Source organism: Grammomys surdaster, unplaced genomic scaffold, assembly GCF_004785775.1.
Source record: "Grammomys surdaster isolate TR1022 unplaced genomic scaffold, NIH_TR_1.0 317459, whole genome shotgun sequence".
NCBI classification, from domain to species: domain Eukaryota; kingdom Metazoa; phylum Chordata; class Mammalia; order Rodentia; family Muridae; genus Grammomys; species Grammomys surdaster.
In genome coordinates, this window is record NW_021626774.1 from 1 (window position 1) to 20476 (window position 20476).

A 20476-nucleotide genomic window follows, 5' to 3' on the forward strand; every position below is an offset into this window, starting at 1 on the left:
CTCTCTCTCTCTCTCTCTCTCTCTCTCTCTCTCTCTCTCTCTCTCTCTCCATCCACGTATATCTGGATGACTTAAAAGCTGTAGTCCAAGCTAGTCCAATAATAGCTGTCTTCCAACAGAAGGTCCAAAAATGCATAAGTTTTTCACTCCACAGAGCTGGATGTCTCAGCTGTCTTTAGTAAGTCAGAATCCTGAAGAAGTAGGCTGTAATTCCTGCCAGTGGAGAACAGACTCACCCATGAAAGCAAGAAAGTAAAGATGAATTCTTCCTTCTTCCATGTCCTTTACACAGGCTGCTAGCAGAAGGTGTGGCCCAGATTAAAGGTGGGTCTTCCCACCTCAAAAGATGCAGATTAAAAATGGGTTATCTCACTTTGAATGGTTTAATTCAGAAAAAAAAAAGATCTCTCACAAGTGTGCCTAGCCATTTAGGTTTTTGTAAATTCCAGATGAAGTCAAGTTGACAACCAAGAATAGTCATCACAAGTCCATCCACTCCTTGTCACCTTGACAAACTATCATACCTCCTTATCTCATGCTTAATGTCCAAATGAACAATAACCAGGACATAATTACACCTAAGATGATATAACTATCCATGTAAAATCACAAACACATTACATATTCAAGCAGGTCATAAGTATGCCTAACATGATGTAACTACAACCACAAACATACATTTTAGAATAGGTGGCAATGTCCCTTGAGGAGCATGTTCATTTGGTATCTCAAAATTTAACCATTGTGGTTGAAGAGATGGCTCAATGGTTAAGAGCACTGGCTGTTCTTCCAGAGGACCTGGGTTCAATTCCCAGCACACACATGGCAGCTCACACCTGTCTGTAACTCCAGTTCCAGAGGATCCAACACCTTCACACAGACACACTCAGGCAAAACACCAACGCATATAACATAATGTTTTGAAACAGGGTTTTATTGTGTAGCCTTGGCTGTCCTTGACCTTACTCTGTAGATCAGGCTGGTCTCGAACTCACAGAGATCCACCTGGCTCTGTTTCCTGAGTGCTGGGATTAAAGGCATGCGTCACCACTGCCTGGCCATTGATATTCTCTTAATAGATGTTATACAACACAATAAAGAAAGCAAGGAAAGAAAACACAAATATCTGTACAAACACATTCTTAACAAAATACAAGACTCATGTCAACTATAATCCTCATGTCTGCAACTGGTCACGTGGCCTTATCTGGTATTTATAACTACCTTCCTCTACTGCCCATTCAGTATTTTCTCTGCCCTCAGCAAGCACTTTAGCAAGTTTTGGTTCTTCCCCTGGAGGAGGGACTCACATCTTCATTCCTAGGTGTCTGTGCCCTTTGTCATCATGCCTGGATTAGGTTTCCCATAGACTTTAATCATGGTAGCACCAAGAGATTCTCTAAAGGATCTCCTGAACTCCAGACATAATCACTCTTACCTCCAGTGTAGAGAAACAATCTGTTTCTCTTGGTAATCTGGATCAGTCACCCCTCCTAACAGTGTTACTCCTTTCTTAGCCTGTTGGCTTAAGGGTGTCAGAAGCCCAGAGTGGTGAGTGGGAAGTCTGAACTTCCAGTTCAATGGAATATCTGTTGTGGCTCCTGGTAGGAGTGCTCCCCGCTCTGGAATCAAAACTCGTAGGCCAGCAAAACTTATCGTCACAGGAATAAGAATCAACAATTTTTATAGTGGGTCACTAGGGTAGTAATGAACAGAACTTTTTCCTTTTCCACCCCCTTGATTCCTGGACCTGTGGATCCTGACTATGGCACAAATGGTATCATATACATGATGTTGATTCAAAGCATATATCATCTTCTGGAGAACTCTGCCCCAGTCCTCCAGGCTGCTGCCATCTAATTGGTACTGTGACTGTGTCTTCAAAAGGCCATTTAATCTATCAGACCAGATGCTTCAGGATGGTGGTTAAAAACAGTAAGCCCTGTGGATCCTATGATCATGGGCCCACCGTTACAATTCTCTGGCTGTAAAGTGAGGTCCTTTGTCAGAAGCAATACTGTGTGGAATACCATGACGGTGGATGAGAAATTCTGCAAGTCCACAGATGATAGTTTTAGTAGAAGCTTGCATTCAGGGAAGGCGAATCCACAACCAGAATAAGTATCTACTCCAGAAAGGATAAAGTGGTGTCTTTTCTACAGAGGAAGTGATCCAGTGTAGTAGACTTGCTACCATGTCCCTGGCTGGTCACCCTGGGAAGTGGTACTATATCTAGGTCTCAGTGTTGGGTCTCTGCTGTTGGCAGATCTGGCACTCAGAAGCAGCTGTAGCCAGGTCAGCCTTGGTGGTTGGCAGCCCATGTTGTTTGACATGGAGCATAGCAGCTCATGAATAACCTCCACCTCTACCACCATGGCCACTTTATTTACGGGCCCATTGCATCATGACAGAAATGGCTGAGGAGAGCTGCTGACTGTCCACAGAATCATATCTACTTGATCACTGAACTCCCCCTCTGCTGAAGTCACCCTTTAATGAACATTTACATGGGTCACAAGGACCGTCACATATTTTGTCCATTTGGAGAGATCTAGCCACACACTTCTTCCCCAGATGTCTTTCATATCAATTTTACAATCATGCTCTTTCCAGGTCCCTGTACATTCCATCAGTACATTAGGGTATGGCCCATGAAACAGAACACTTGCACATCTGGCCATTTTTCTTTCCAAACCAAATGTATGGCCATGCATACTGCCCACTGTGATGATTTCCCTTCAGTGGTGTCTTTCATAGTTGTTCCAGAAAAGGGTTGTGATACTCCAGATGTCCCCTTCTGGATGCTGCCTGAATAATGTACAGCATCATCAGTAAACTAGGCACTAGTCTTCGCATTGACTAGTCAGTCAGTCGATCTTGGCACACCTGAAGAGGTTGCAGGAGCATGCTTGACAGCAGATGGCATTGTAACAGAAGTAGAAACCATAGGCACTTAGGCAACTTCATGTAACTTGTTGTGCCTTCAGGACTTCCTCAGGTTCAATCACGCATATATCATATCCATTTGATAATAGGTCACTGCTGTGCATATCCTACTTTATGAATTAGTGGATCGGATAATACCCAGCTTGGGTTTTATTTTCCATCCTTGGATATTCATCTGGGTTACCAAAGTGGTTTCTATCTCCTGTTCACTTAGTTCAATCATTGTAATATTAAGATAGTGAACCAGTGAGATATTTTGTGGAAGAGACAATCAAGATCCCTTCAAACTAAGTTATGACACAGCAGAAGAGTTAATGTCCCTCGAGGGATACATATTAACGGTAAAGGTATACTACAGGCTTTGCCAACTGAAAGCAAATTTCATCCAGTGGTCTTTATGGACAGGTACCAAGAAAAAAGGCATTTGCCAGATCAATGGCTGTGTACCATGTACCAGGAGATGTGTTAATCTGCTCAAGCAAGGACACCACATCTTGTATAGAAGGTGTAACTGGAGTCACTCTCTGACTGAATTTTCGATAGTCAAGTGTCATTCTCCATGATCCATCAGTCTTCCGCAATGGCCAGATAGGAGAGTTAAAGGAAGATGTGGTGAGAACCACACCCCTGCATCTTTCATGTCCTTGATGGTGGCATTAATTTCTGCAGCTCCTCAGGGATGTGATACTGTTATTGATTCACTCTATATTTTGAGTACCAGGGACAACTCTAAAGGTTCTCATTTAGTTTTTCCAGACACAATAGCCCTCCTTCCATGGATCAGGGAACAAATGTGAGAATTACAACTTCTAAGTGTGTTTATCCCGCAGTTACCTTTGTTAAAAGGCTGTAAGTCCCTATAGTGAAGAACTGGAGCGAGGCTAACAGTAAGCTTTTAGGTTTATTAAGGTCCTTCCTCAGGAAAACCTGTCTCCTCATTCAAGGGGTTCTGGGTCTGCAAACTAGCTCAAGTTTAGAAATTGGTTCATGGGCTGAGATTCCCTTTTGCCATGGTCTAATGGAGCCTTTCTTTTCTTTGAGAAAAAAAAAAAACACAAAAATGCAGTAGGCTCCTTTTCATGCTTGCAAACACCATGGTTGATTAGCTAGTACCAAAGGCCCACACAAAGCATGCCGCCATAAAAATCGCTTTGCCTTGTGCTGGCCAGTGGTTTTCCTCCTGTGGGTTGCAATCCCTTTGGGGGTCAGATGACCTTTTCACAGGAGTCGCCCAAGACCACCAGAAAACAAGTATTTCTGTAGGTCTTAGGAACTGAGCCACTGTTCCTTTGTCTCCAGGGGTCTGGCCACATGTGGAGACGCCACTTGGAACTGAATGAAAGGGTTGCAGCATTAGGAAGGCTGAGAACCACTGGGGTCAGGCCGTTATGAACATGCTTTGTCTGTGGCACCCATTACAGTAACTACAGCCATCTTGCCTTTGTTGATTAATGCTGCCACTCTGGGGCCAAGTCAAACCCACTGCACTTAAGTCATCCAACCGATGAGCAGTGTCTCCGGTAGAAGTCTGGCACGAGGAAAAGGCAACCACAAAGCGCTGCAAATGTGTTGGTAACACTGTCACCATTACAGGCTCAGTGAAGGGCATGTCTTGTGGGCCTTCCCATCATGGAGGATGAGATTTTACACAGCGCACCGACTCTGGGATTACAATTTTCCTGAGTCTTAAAATCCCTTCATCAATACTAAGCCAGGGGGACAACAGCCATTTCCAGTTCTTCAGTAGGCCATCTTTTGACAAATGCTTCAGGCCACCATTCACACAAACTTCTGGCATTAAAAGAAAAAAACAAAAGTGTGTGACTTTCCATATCAAACCTAGAATCTCCACTCAGTGGACCCAGATCAAGGAACTCAATTTGATCCAGTTTTGTTCTCTCCACCATTATCCCACAGCAACCCATTCCTATACATACTCCCTAGACGTCTGCTCTGAGTGTCTGCAATCATTGACCTCTTTTGTAGTCTAGCTCACTTTATTGTCGGCTATAATTTCCATTTCCCCTCTAGAGGCTCGCTTTGCCTTAAGTCTAGTTATAGATCCAGAGCAACTATTGGTGGGCCCTGAGGGACATCAGTATTGTCTGCTATTCCCTTCAGAGAAAGTCACTGCTGGTTTAACAGACAATGAAGGATTCTTTCCTCAGTCAAAGGTGAGATTTCAGGGGATGGGGTGTGAATATATCTTCTGCTGAGGGTGGAGACACTATTTCCTCAGGTGAGGTAAACCCTTGAGAATCTGAGGGTTCCAAGTTCTCAGCCTCAGTGGGTCCTCCCACATATTCCCATACCAAGTTACACGATCCCATTCTTTAACAACGAATGCCCTCATTTTAACCACTGACTCCCTCGGAGGCTGTGACTTAAATTCTTCCTGGAATTCAGTCAGTCTTATAACAAGGGCTTTGGTTTGATTTTCTGCAATTTGAATCCTATGGATGCTGAAAAGATGATTCTCTTCCAGAGCTCAATTCTCACAATTGGCAAATCAGGATAATCAAACTCACTTGTTTCCTTAAGTTTGTAAACTAGCTCAACCATCCCTAAGTTTGGGCAGGAATGCTTGATGTGTGGGAGCAGGTTCCTGGATGGAGAGTTTATGCTCACCAGGAAGGAGAAACGTAGCAGGTATAGCTAAGGTTGGGCTTTTGTTTCTTGACTTTCTTGAAACTGTGGGCACCAGGCACCACATGTGGTCCACATACATACATACATACATACATACATACATACAGTCAAAACACATATAAAATAATAGAAATAAACCAACAAAAGTGAGTATATTTCCAGTTGACATTCCAACATGGCTAAGCGAAGTCTCACAAGGCTTCTTAGATGAAGAGCTACAGGCAAAGAATGGCTGCTGAGGGAGGAAAAATCACTCTTCTCCAGGAATAAGCCCCCAACAGGTTATCCAATCTGGAACAGTCAGCCCTAAACACATCTGCATGTAACAAAATGGAGCCAGTGATTGTATTCTACATACGTGTGCATCTAAGAATAAAAGTTAGAGGTCATGAATTGGAGGGAGACACATGGGAGGAGATGGACAGGGTCCATCCTCCTCAGTGAGGGACAGTGTGACCTGGCGTTCCTGTGCTACACTATGGGTGGCTGACACATCCTCAGCTCCTGAAATGGACATGTTTTTGGAGCATGTTCTGTAATGGGGAAGGAGAAGCTATAGGTCCCGAGTAGGTGGGGTCCTGTGGGCAGTCCAGTGTAATGTGTCCTCACCATCTGAATGGATAACGAAACTGTTTCACAGCAGTCTCAAACACACAGAGGTGTGGGCAGACAAGGAGTTCACACAGCTATTATCTTGTGCTCTTCTGCCCACTCTTGTGCATTTGTCTCTTAACCTGTTTAGGAGCCGATGTCTCGTGCAGGGTAGCACTCGTGCACGAAGCACCCAGTGAGGTAAGAGACTAGGAGATACAGAAAGCCTAACAACTCTCTCAAATTAGTTTCAAAGACTGAAGAATAATTCCTTCAAAAGCTTGGCTGTCAACTACCTTTGTCAATTATAAGCAGAATTGAGTGAATACCACAAGAGCCTTTTTGTGTGTGTGGGGGTTTCTTTACTACCTGTTGCAAGGGTCAATGGCCAATACTGAGGAAAAGAGAAAACAAACTGGAAACCGACCTGCTCCTAAAATAACAGGACGTCTAGGTGAGAGCCACTGCCGCCTCTCTAGAAACCTCATCTGCTGCCTCTGAGGAGGTTACAGGAACTGACAGGGCAGCAGGCTGAAGAGAAGACCCAACAGTTACAGACTGGCTGGACGCAGAGAAGAAAGGCAACAGCCTAGCACAGGAACAGGCTTTCCCTAGGTCAGCCCCCAACCCCACCCCACCCCACCCTTGCCTGTGTTTCAAGGTTTCATTCTTTGGAGAGAGACTAATTGTTTTTAAATGACTGAACTTCATTAAGTATCAGGTTTCAATTCCTGAAGGGCCAGGCAAAAGGATATCTATGTCTAAAACGAGAAGGAGACTAGAGGCTGCACCACACACTGAGGCAGGACTCGGAAGGTGGATGGACACTGGAAGTTGTTTCAGATCCACATGATGACAGGCTTAGATAAGGCAATGGTGAGGGACGCAGCGGCCTGGATGTGTGTGCACTGAGGTGGGCTGCCGAGGGCTGTGCTCACCAGAAGGCAGAGAATGAGGTGGTGAGAAGCATGACATTTTATTCATATGGCATACATTTCTTCCTCCCAATTCCACAAAATAGGTCTGGAAGTTCTGTATTACTTTTTCTCTGTTTGATTCCAAGGAAATCATAACATATTCCTCATAAAACTATAGAAATGAAAATGAGCACTAAATTCATAATTTTAACATACTGTTATCAAACGAAATCAGATTTATCAAATTTCTTAATTTTAATACATGTCATAGTGAAATCAAATTTACCTCTGGGGTATACAATTTTCAGCAAATGGGCTACTGTAAAAATATTAGGCACTATTCAATTACATAACAGAACCAAATTAATACTGTCATATTGGAGGGTATTTAATATAAAGCAAGATTTGCTTCCTAATTAGTTTTAAATGAAATTTATAATTTAATGAGACAAAATGGAAATAGTTTAAGTAATAAATGTTTAATCAAAGAATTTTACATATTATTAACAGCATTCATTTGGCCAAACATCTACAGGTCTGTAGAATCCTACTGTATATAAAGTGGGAATGTATCAAGTATAGACTATGAAAGTGCAAATAACAAGTCAAGATTAGATTAACTTTTTTTACATTATAAAATTAACTTGTTTACAAAATAGGCTTTGCCAAACTTTATTACTGAATTGGAAAGTCAACGACTGTGTTGTTTTTAAAATATGTACCAAGGAAATACAAACTGGATAACCCTAGTTTTTCACACTCAGGAACCCAGCACATCATAACAGGCACTGCACAAGGTGAAGGAACAGGAGCCCCGCACCCATGGATCTCTGCAGGCACCCCTCCTCTGCATGTATATACACCTCCTCCACAGGAATCCCCCTCCTAGCCACTGGGTACTCACTCTCCCCCCCACGGCTGTGCTAGATCCCTCTAGGGATGCAAGTGCTTTCTACTGGAAAAGTTACAGCCTGGTCTAGAAGTTTTAAGGTATTCATATTTTTAATCCAAATAAAAAATCCTTTAATGGACTATTTTAGTTTAATATACAGTAATACACTGTAGACAAAGTTAGCATTTCCCCCCACTAACTTTAATAGGGATTCATATCAATGTCGTGATAACTGGAGAAAAAAAACCCATTGGGACTCTTGATATCCATGAACAATTACCAATTAAATCCTCAAGTACAATGTCTTCTTGGCCAGATGAAATCAAAGTACATGAATATTTCAAAAACAAAGTTTGAAAAAGAGGTAATGAAAAGTGATAGTTGTGGATACCAATATTAAAGACAATCTTTCACTTGGCCGAGGACTTCCCTGTACACACTTAGCATAGAGATTTTGGTTTCTGGTAACAATGTGGCAAAGCACTCCAGGAGCACTCCTTGGATCTATGTTGCTTATGTTATGCTAGCTTTAATAATGTAAGTACAAGAGCCATTCCAACAGTTTACTCTAGTTTAATTACACACTGGACCACTGTATCGTAATTACAACTAAGACCAGTATTTCTTCACAGTAGGACACTGATAACTAGGAGGCTGAGTTTTCAATACTAAACAGTGATCAAACAGCAAATGAGTATTGCGCAAGAGAACAAACACAGTAGCATTTGCTATCTAGGCAAACGAACTGAACACTTAGTTGTCATAGTTACTGTAAAAGCAAGGCCATGGGTGGTTTCATGGAGGTCTTTGCAATTCATAGCATAGTTACTTCAGAAAGACATTGAGATTGGAATTACTGACTTACTTAACTGGCAACTATCCGTTTAGGTTAGGCAAAGGCACGGTAACATGTTGTGTAGGATGTTGTATTGAATTTTTTAATAACTGTGGGATTTACTGTAACTCATGAAAACTCCAGTTTTTCTATGTTATAAAACACCATTAAAAGTAATTGCACCCGTTAGTAATTAGAATGCACTGTAAAACTGTGAAAACAAAGAACTATGATTGCACTTCCAATAAAGTGTCTCTTAAATACAGCACCGCTGTTGCTAATCAACTGTATTTTAATATTAAAATAAACTGTTTTAACAGCAGCATTAGCTTTAGTTTACTTAAGCTACAGGCTACATTTATTTAAATGCAGTCTCCATGGCAACAAAAGCCCATTAATTTCTGGACAGTTACTGTTACCGGGTGGCACCTTTTACTCCCGAGCACACTGACACTGCCCTGGAGCACACCAGGAAGCAGCACACCTACCCGCCCTGTCAGTCAGCGCATGAGTCAGAGTTTGGCACAATTGGACTGTGAAGAGACATGAGAAGGAATCTTTCATCATGTGAAACAGAAACTACTCACACTGGTAGATGCAGCACTAAAAGCAGCACGGACACCTCAGCTCACACTGCTTGGACAACAGGAGGGAAGAAGGCCCCTGGAGATGAGACAGACACTGAAGACACGTGATCAGAACTGTCTGGCCCAACTTCTACAATAAAAAAAACCTCTTCATTTCTATGAAAAAGAGGAAGCCATGTAAGGAATAAAGAGGAAGCTTTTGATTGAAATGGTCAACTTAAGTACTGCCAACTCTAGGCTAGACAGAGCGCTGCATTCTCTTAGAATGTGGGTGTCAACCCATTCATTCCATGTGTTTTCTCCTGCTCTTTTTTGACACTAAAAAGGGGGATAGACACAAAAGAAATTCCCTGTAAGGTTAAACTTGACACTGCAGCTATCATCTGAGGGAACCCCTCTGCATTCAACTCTAACATCAGTGGTTTATAACCGAGTTCAAATTAAGTGCATTAAAGTCTCTCTAAAGCATACTCCACCTCCCAGACCCCTGTACTATGATTCACCCGGAGAGCAAATGTGTGCAATTCATACTGAATGTACTTGCTCGAGCCAGTCGCTTGAGGTCTGAGGGGTTTGACTGACACCATCTGGCCCGTCCCCCCTGCTCACTGCCTCATTACTACTGTCACCAGCTTGAGACAACTCTTCCCCGGCCAGAGTATTCTCTTCCAGAGGATTTTCTCCCATCTGGGTTCTTTTCCCTTCATGATCAGCAGCATCTTTGGACACTGAGTCTTCTGGCGGCACCAGCTCCATGTCCCTCACACCTTCAGACCCATCTCTTGAACAGGGAGGATGAGGCTCAGCACTCGTCTCTGTGGTTACTGCTGGAGGAATCAGGGCGATACTCTGAGGGTTCATGTCATGAAACCAAGCCATAATATTGCCAAGAAGATTGTCATTGGCACTGGGGTCCTGGCCAGCTGAGTCAAGGTCACTGGAAGAGGGACAAAAATCACTTCTTGTCTCACTGAGAGGGCGTGAACTCAAAGTGTCAGTTGAAAACGGGTCACTGTCTGCTCCTAGTCTCATGAGGCTGTCACCAAGTTCCAGCAGCTCAGAGCTGCTCAGCGCAGCCCGAGGACTATCTGTGCTCCGAGTCACAGAGTCCAGTCGGGAAGGTAAAGATGTGCCTATGGCTCCTAGGGATGCTTCACTGCTAAGGAAGTCTCTGGTTTCTTCATCGATGGCCAGCCCAGACTCTTGCAGTGACAATTGTATGGCAAGGAGTATGTTGGGATCATCTTCATCCAAGGAACTCAGAGCCTGAGGTGACAGAAAGTATAACCACTTTAAAAAATCCAATCACATTTATCTGTCTTCTTTTATCAGATAATACAACTACTTTTAATTCTACAAGTTATTTTACATATTTAAATCTTACAATTTTCTCCTTGCCTTATAAATATGAAATACCAGAACCCATTTGTACCCTATCCTTGAAACAAGACTTCTACCCCAGAAAGAACAAGGAGACCAGCGAAAGAAAGCACAGGGCAGAGGAGCAGAGGCATGGCACCGGCTGCTGCCGGCCGCCGAGACTACCTGAAGAGAGTCCTGGTTTGCAGAATGACTGGCAGGGCTGTAGTCACGCAGGGAAGAGCTGTGCAGAACACTCATAGATGCAGAGCTTACCACGGATGCACCAGGCCTGCGGCTGCTGCCCCCCTCTGGTAGATCTGTTTGAAAACAAGTGGCACCACAGACAATTCAGTTGTCTCCATGCACCTATAAACTGAGAGCCTTTCTTTCAGTTCCTGGGGAAGCACAGCTTCGCATCCACGTCCCTCTCGTTTCTTGCATTTTCAGCAGGACTGTGTGACAGTAAGCAACAGCAGCTATCTAGTACGACCATCTCAAAGCCGCGTCTCTACAGCTTTCAGTAATTCTCGGTCTACTACCCAGCCCTCTTTCCTAAGTCACAATGAATGGCAGTGTTTGTGTCTTCAGATTTCATAACATTAAAGAGTTCTGGAACTGTAATAGCCTCAAGAACCAATCTGTAGGCCAATTGATCCTGATATTACAGTCTAGGCATGTTTAATGAAAAACTTAACACTTAAAAGTCAAATAATTAAAATAGTCCTGTTTTTAAGACTGGCTCTGGGAAAGGTAAGGCTCTGATACCCTGGGGCACAAGAGTCTTTTACTTATTGCATTCTAATCTGGTAGGATGCCTCGTACCTTGTTTTTGAATGCAGAGAAAATGTTCCAAGCATAACATAATGATACTGACTTTAAGGTAAGTGAAGATGGAGATGGTCAGTGCCTTGATTTAAATGACACAGCAGAGATGGGTGTAATACCCTGGGACATCCCTACTTCAGTCACTAACTCCCTGCTTTGCTTTTCTTTTAGACAATAGAGGCATCTCTACATCTATGGTAAACCCAAACTGCAAATTCACAAACACTGACAACTGATAGTTTTAAAAATAAACTCAAAAGATTAAGAGAAAAAAATGACACCCATTGTCCCAGGAGCTCACCGAAAGTGCTTTCGCTTGGTTCATCGGGGTCTGTAGGATTACTGAGCAGGCTATGCACATCTCCTCGACGGCGCTGCTGTCTGTGCCTCCTCCGATACTGAAATTCAGCATATTCCTGCATAAACCAAAGGTTATAAAATACAGGAGAGCATGCAAATTGTAAAAATGCAACTAAAACTAAACACACTTTCTTTAGGAGAAAAAAAAGTGTGATTTTATATACATACTATAAAATTACTTGCTTTAGAAAAGGAAACTTCAAGTTTAGCCAAGCAAAAGAAATAAAGAAGAAAGCAAAATACAAGATTTCTAGTAGTCACAGGTGCTACTAGGGATAATTGTAAGCTCCAGAGCTAGATATAACTGCTACTTCCATGGTCTTGTTATGTAAAAATTACAATTTGTACCACAACCATCTTCCTAGATGTTAGGCTCTCTGGGGGTCTAGTTTTTAAAGAAGTATGTGTGGGGAGGGACAGGAAGGGGGAACAGAAGCAGAAAAATGGCAGAAAACCCAGATGACAGACACACTGCTCCGTACTTGCCAGACAACTGAGCTGCCTTTGTGACTACTACATATCAACTCAAAAGTCAAAAGACTTGCTGAACGAAGCCCGTTACACACTGGCTTTCAAATGCACACAGAGTTCCCCTTTCTCAGCCAGTGCCCAGTTCTACTGCAACACAGAGTATTTACAACTTAGCATTTGGAAGGAGACAGACTAAAATAGGTGTCTGTATGTTTGATTTACATTTGTGGTAATAGTTTACAGTAGGTTTGTTACTACCAAAGGCTATGATCTCAGAGTATCTCCTACAGATTTCAGTAACAGGAAGTGAGAGTCAAAGAGAGGCCAGGATGTATGGCAGCAGACTTTTGAGAATCATGGTTGAATCTTTCAAGGTTAAATTTGAGAATTCTCGCTTGGGCAAGGATAAACCCAGTTACTTATGGCAAAAGTACCAGAAGTAAGAGGAATCAGGTTATATATTATAAAACTTTCACACTTTACTGATCTGGACAAATCAATCTCTCTATCTTTATCAATCTAATCCTGTTTGTCCATCCATCCATCCATCCATCCATCCATCCATCCATCCATCCTTCCATCCTAATTTAACCTATCTGTGTGGTTGGAAATTGAACACAGGGCCTAAGCCTAAGCCTAAGCCTAAGCCTAAGCCTAAGCCTAAGCCTAAGCCTAAGCCTAAGCCTAAGCCTAAGCCTAAGCCTAAGCCTAAGCCTAACCCTAACCCAAGCAGACCCTGCCACTGAGCTCCAGCTCTACCCCATCCTTAGCTGTCTTTAAGCTTCAGCATCTGTTTAGCTACAAGTCAGTAAGTGAAGTGCCCTGCTGCATCACACAGGTTCTTTAACATTCCCTCCCCCCCCCACCCCGAGCTGGGGCATCATTTCCTCTTTTCCTGGGGATGGATCCTTGACACTGTTGTGTTTTTCCTGGGGATGGATGCTTGACACTGTTGTGTTATCATGGCTCACAGGATTAGTGCAGACATCACATTTTTAAAGGCAAAGACAGAAGGGGAATTTACCTCAACGAAAGGCTCATTCTTAAGGAGCACATGCTTAACTTCTAGAAGACCCAATGCAGTGCAAAGCTATTCTGAGTACATAAACTTCTACTGATTATTTGCCATTTGAGAAAGAAAACTTGTTCTGTTTCTAGCTATTCCCACAGAAAACCCCGAGTGTCATTCTGACAGGGTGCAACATGCTCAGAATATTTTTTAATCAAAAAACTGTCTGAAAATTGCCAAGGAATCCTTAGATTTTCAAGTGAGCACGTGAAGGGACAGGATGCTTCCGATGGTGTGAGAATAATAAGGTCAAGAGAAGATGAAGAAAACAAGAGAAACCCTATGAGGTCACAGGGAATGCTGTAAGATGCTTTGTTTCAAGATTATGCTCTTTGCATTAGGCCCACCATTTTAAAAGCAATAGAAAACACATGTTCATGCCTGCCACAGATTCCACCAATCAGTTTAGAGAGACCATGACAAAATTAACTTCAGTGAAAAAATGTAAACTCAACCTTAAAATCTTTGGTATTTGACAACATCATGTCATTTCCTGTATTCTAATCTAAGGCAAAGAACTAATTTAAAAATATTTAATATTGGTAGTACTTGAGATGGTTAAATATACAGAATTTGAAAGTTTCAATTTGTGCTAAGTTTTTAGACAAGTATTTAGTATACATTTTAAAAAGCAAATTATTTTTGTCAAATACTTTTTTGAAGCAAGAGCCTTACTAGGTAGCCCCAGTTGGTACTAAACCTGCTATGTAGACCAGGTTGGCCTCAAACTTATGGTGATCTCCCTGACTCTGCTTTCCTAGTGCTGTGTTACTGATGTATGTTACTCTGCCAGCCATAGAAAGACATAGCATACACAAACTTATGGGACACAATGAAAGCAGTACTAAGAGGAAAACTCATAGCACTAAGTGCTCTCTTAAAGAAATTGGAGAGATCCTACACTAGCAACTTAACAGCACACCTGAAAGGCCTAGAACAAAAAAAATTGCAAACACATGTACCAAAGAGGAGCAGATGGCAGGAAATAGTCAAACTCAGGGCTGAAATCAACCAAATAGAAACAAAGAGAATGATATATAGAATCAACAAAACCAAAAACTGGTTCTTTGAGAAAAATCAATAAAATAAATCAAGCCCTAGCCAAACTAACTAAAGGACACAGAGGCAGTATCCAAATTAAAATCAGAAATGAAAAGGGAGACATAACAACAGGAACTGAGGAAATTCAAAAAATCATCAGATCCTACTACAAAAACCTATACTCAACAAAACTGGAAAATCTAGATGAAATGGATGATTTTCTAGACAAATACTACGATTGCCAAAGTTAAATCAAGAGCAGATAAATTATCTAAACAGGCCCATATCCCCTAAGGAAATAGACGAAGTCATTAAAAACCTCCCAAACAAACAGCCCAGGACTAGATGGTTTTAGTGCTGAATTCTACCAGACCTTCAAAGAAGAGCTAATACCAACACTCCTCAAACTATTCCACAAAATAGAATCATTCTATGAAGTCACAGTTACTCTGATACCTAAACCACACAAAGACTCAACAAAGAAATGGAACTTCAGACCAACTTTGCTTATGAATATCGATGAAAATACTCAATAAAATTCTAGCAAACTGAATCCAAGAACATATCAAAACCATCATTCACCATGATCAAATAGGGTTCATTCCAGGGATGCAAGGTTGGTTCAATATACGAAAATCCATTAATGTAATCCACTATAAACAAATTCAAAGATAAAAAAACATAAGATCATCTGATTAGATGCTGAAAAAAATTTTACAAAATACAATCTCTTCATGTTAAAAGTATTGGAGAGATCAGGAATTCAAGGCCCATACCTACACATAATAAAAGCAATATACAGCAAACCAAAGACCAGTATCAAATTAAATGGAGAGATTTAATTTAATTTAGCAATCCCACTAAAATCAGGGACTAGACAAGGCTGCCCACTCTCTCCCATATCTATTCAATACAGTAGCTAGAGCAATTAAACAACAAAAGGAGATCAAAAGGATGCAAATTGGCAAAGAAGTCAAGGTATCACTATTTGCAGGTGATATGATAGTATACATAAGTGACCCCAAAAATTCTACCAGAGACCTTCTACAGCTGATACACAACTTCAGCAAATTGGCTGGATATAAAATTAAATAAGTAAGTAGCTTCCTTTTATACAAATGATAAACGGGCTGAAAAAGAAAATAGGGTAATAACACCCTTCACAATAGTCACAAATAATGTAAAATAACTCTAACCAAACAAGTGAAAGATCTGTATGACAAGAACTCTCTCAAGAAAGAAACTGAAGAAGACCTCATGGATTGGTAAGATTAACATAGTAAAAATGGCCATCCTACCAAAAGCAATCTACATATTCAATGCAATCCCATCAACATTCCAACACAATTCTTCCCATAGGGAGACCAGCAGTCTCATCTAACCTGGACCCCTGAGATCTCTCAGACACTGAACCATCAACCGGGCAGCACACACCAGCTGATCTGAGCCCCTTTCCCCCACATACACAGCAGAGGGCTGCCAGAGTCTGGACTCAGAAAAGATGCACCTAATTTAACCTTTGAGAGACTTGAGGTCCTAGGGACTGGGAGGCTTGGCAAGGTGGGGAGTAGGTAGGGGGTAGGGACATCCTCTTAGCGAGGGGGTGGGGGGGGGGGAGAGAGAGGAATGGGATGAGGAACTATCGAAGGGCAGACCAGGAGGGGGATAATGACTGGACTATAAAAAAAAGATTAAAGAGAAATATTTAAAAAAGGACACAGTTATATATGCTAATAAGCCCAAAGATGTTAGGACTCTAAGTCAAAACTGCAAGACAACACATAAACAACTGTGAACTGAGAAAGGCTTTATTCTTTGCTAAATTATGTTAATGACTTAAAGAATAAAGTTTATTTCTTAAGGTAGAAAATTTCCACATCCCCTAAACTGTAATGATGTGATACCAAAATAGTAAGCCCAGAATCAGTAAATTAAAGAATAATTTGTTTTATAAGAATTATTTTATTATAAATATACTGTTATTTATTACATATTAATTATTTAAACTTCAAGTGTGTTTAAATTGCCTTATATTCTTCAAGCACAAACTCCTGTCACTATTTCTTGCATATATCTAAATTACCAAGCCTCTAGGTGATTGAAGCAGCAGCAGCAGCTGAGATGAGACAGCAGCTGATTTAAACAAGCCATAGGCATTCCTGGTAGTCATTACTTTCATGGTTTTTCAGTTTCAAAACACAAAGATCAGCAAAAGTTTCACCATCTGTCCTCTTCTTTATAAGAATTAAAGGATATCAAATGCCATTTTATAAAGCACAAAGGAAAGAGAAATTAAAATAATTGTTAAAACTATTTTAAAATCAGCTACAACAGTGGCCATGGCAATTTAAATATGAGAAAACAGCTGCAGACTGAGGTTTTTGCTGGGTCTTAGAATATCCACTGCTCTACAGTGTCCATATGTTCTTTTATCAAACCAGCTGTGCTGGTGCGTGCATACATTCCCAGCACTCAGGAGGCAGAGGCAGGCAGATCGCTGTGTTAGAGGCCAGCTTGGTCTGCAGAGGGAGTTCCAGGACAGCCAGGGCTCCATAGAAAAACCTGGTCTGGACTCCCCCTCCTCCACTGCACCCCCTCACCCCCTGTGCTGTACACCAGGTTTATTAATAAAAACAGGGCAGAATCTTGTAAGTCTCAAGGGCAGCAGAAAGCAAGAAAGCATCTCTACACAGACACCACTCCTGTGAGGCTTTCTACCTTGGAAAACAATGACAAGAAATTCACCTCAGGTTGTGGCAGTAACCTCAAGAAACTTAATGTGTTTAGATTAAAAGAACATTACAATTACACATTTCTAATAAATATAATTTAAATCTCTATTACAAACTAGAAGACATGTTCCAAAAATTCATGCTGTCAATCTGACTAAATTCTATTTAGTAAGTAATAGCACTGAATGGGGAATGCACTAGTAGACTCCAATACAAGAGAGCTGCATGCAGGACCTGCAGAGGGCATTGTTGCTACAAAGGGGAGAGATAGCATCATTGGCCTCAGAGGATTTAGAATAGGCTAGGGTGCAAATGCAAGCAGGATTGCATGAAGAAAAAAACCATGAAGACAACCCAAACCCCAGAAAAACAATTACCTCAGGTGATGCAAATCCTAAATATTCCCAATCCCATGTTCCACCGGCAAAGCTACAAAGAAATTAAACATACTGTTTGATTCATTATCAGTACTGCAAGTATACAACCAGACCCTTACCCTTTGGATATTACCTTTAATGATTATCTGCTTATAACCTGCCAGACCAATCTATATCTAACTATTTTTTTTAAATTTTATTTATTCACTTTACATCTCATTTACTGCCCTAGCTATACTACTCCTGGGCATATACCCAAAAGATGGTCCACGATCCCACAAAAACTCTGACTCAACTATGTTCATAGCAGCTTTATCAGCAATAGCCAGAAACTTGAAACAACCTAGATGCCCCTCAACTGACAAATGGATGAAGAAAATGTGGACATCTACACAATGAAATACTATTCAACTATTAAAAACAAAGACATCATGAATTTTGCAGGCAAATGGATGGAGCTTGAGAATATCATCCTGAGTGAGGTAACATAGACCCAAAAAGGACATGAATGGCATGTACTCACTTATAAGTGGACATTAGCCATAAAGTACAGGATATCCATGATAAACTCCATAGACCCAAAGATCCAAATATTAAAATATAATTACTTCCAGTATTTTTGAAATTTTAAATTGCTTTATATGTGTAAAAAATGATGGAGAAAATAAAAATAATTGTGATATATAAAAGTGTTCTGACTGCTTTCATTTTAATTTCATAAGCATAAAAGAAATTTATCTACATATATTTATGTAAAAACAAAGACACTTGACTTTTAATGTTATAATTATAAGAAAAATGCTTCAATTTATTGTGGTAGAAGCAGTAAAATTACGATGTGAGAAAAAACAAGCAAGCCAACTTTTAGAGGACTAATTCAGATCACTTAAGTAGCCTTACAAATAGTTGGCTTCTTATTTCCTTGTAATTTCATAGTATCAAAATACAACATGAGCACAGCAAGTTGGCAAAGTTACCAATTCTGTGTCCTAAGGTGTTTCTTCTGAGTATCACTGTCAAGTCACTACATAATTAATCTGACACGTCAGAATTCTCTGGATTGTGAGTTCTGGTGTGTGAGAAGTGACCTAATTTAGTTTGGAGAGTTACACAACATCAGACAGACAACCATTCTGAAAAATTTTTTTGTATTAGGAAGAACATCATCAGAAAGGATTTAACACATTTTTGATCAGCTATCCATATTGTAGGTATAAGTAACTTCTGAGAATATAAATGCTAGCTAAATAAAAAAAAGTCCTGCCACTAGAGGCTCAAGCCAGTGAGGTTTCTGCAGTGCACAAACTTTACCTGCGCCTGGGAGCATCTGGTGAGTCTGCAGGAGCAACCCCACGAGCGACAGACGCCAGGAATTCTTGCCTTTTCTGCTGCACAAGGCATGCTGCCCTGATGATCTTGTGTCGAGGTGTACGAAGATAAGGCCTATTGACTTTTTGGGCAAGGTCTTCAGTGACCATTTCTAGGTCTGTCTATAGAAAGAAGGAGAACAAGAGTCACAAGCTGAATGGGTTAGTAAACGCATACAAAGCACAGCTGGCTTCTTAGTCAAGTCAAATTCTTTTGAGGTCAGAAATTAAATTTTTAAATAATTTTTGGATGATTTTTACGTTATAAAAAGATGACAGTTTAAGTCATCAAAAATGCAAGAAGACAACATTTATTTGATAGACACTTATAAGAAGGCAGCGGGTACAAATCACCCAGTAGTGGAGTAAGTTACCACTTGGAAGAAATTTGTTATTGTCTTCGTTGAAAACAAAACAAAACAGTCCAGTCCAGTAGGGGAACTGCACAAGCTAGTACACAGCTGCTGGGATGCAGGCTGTGTATAAATGCTGAAGGATTCTAAGACAAAGCAAGACTATCATGACCTTGAAAAAATGTAGATTATAAATCAATAGAGGGCAGCTTAAAAGTGTAAAATGAAAATAGCAAGGAGGAAATTGTGGCTTCCAACTAGGAGTAGTTCTGTGAGGCCGGTGAGGCCAGTGACTAATGTCAGGGTCTCTGTTTTAAATATGTAACTTTCTGAATTGTACTTTTGAAATAAAATGAGAAGGTGAACTTTCTATTCAAATATGCAATATAGTTTGTTTCATTTCCTAAGATAAAGCCTCCATTTTTATATATTAAGAAATAGGCCACATTTGACCAGTTTGAAATAAACTAATGATGTAGAAATGTTGCACAGCTCAGAACTCACTTAAACTCATGCTGACAAATTTAAACACAAAGAAAATTTTTAGTTCATTAAGGGTAATTTTTCTTTATTTAAAGCCATTTAAAAATAAAAACAAAAGTGTTTTACTACTCATAAAGCCAAAACAATTTAAAATGGCATCTTACTTGCATTAGTTCAAAAATTTCTTTCTTTGTGCTTTTAGGTTCTAAGAAAAATCCATATGGATAAGAACACTTGAGGATTCGCCGAGTTTTTAGAAGAACGTGCACTGCATCTTCGATGAAAGTGGTATCTGGACAGCCTCCTTCAGCTACAAAGACATTAGGATGGTGTATGTTTTTGCAAAATACATACTTTGACCAAACTAAAAATCTAGAGACACACTCATACATGAAAGAAGAATTTGTATAAATGCCTTTGCTAAGCGGTTTTCTTAAAAAGAAATCTAATTATAATTACTCCCCACAGATAGTCAGTGCTGAGGAACAAGTGGTTAGCCAACGCTAAAAGCCATGAGGGAGAAAAAAGAATGCAAGAAGAATAAGGAAAAGGAGAGAAGAAGCTGTCTTAATAAAACAACACCAAGTTATTGTAACATTCTATTTTAAAACTAAGTAAA

General features: G+C 40.6%; 1 protein-coding gene across 1 annotated transcript; it reads right to left on the reverse strand.

Moving 5' to 3' along the window:
• Window positions 1–7138: 7138 nt before the first annotated feature.
• LOC114616351 (ankyrin repeat and IBR domain-containing protein 1-like) lies at window positions 7139–20229 on the reverse strand (the record flags this gene model as incomplete). Its single annotated transcript, XM_028761835.1, has 6 exons — window positions 7139–10683; window positions 10963–11096; window positions 11906–12020; window positions 17655–17706; window positions 18966–19144; window positions 20022–20229. Coding segments are annotated over 6 exons (1429 nt in total), but the record flags the coding sequence as incomplete, so codon positions are not given.
• Between the last annotated feature and the right edge of the window lie 247 nt (window positions 20230–20476).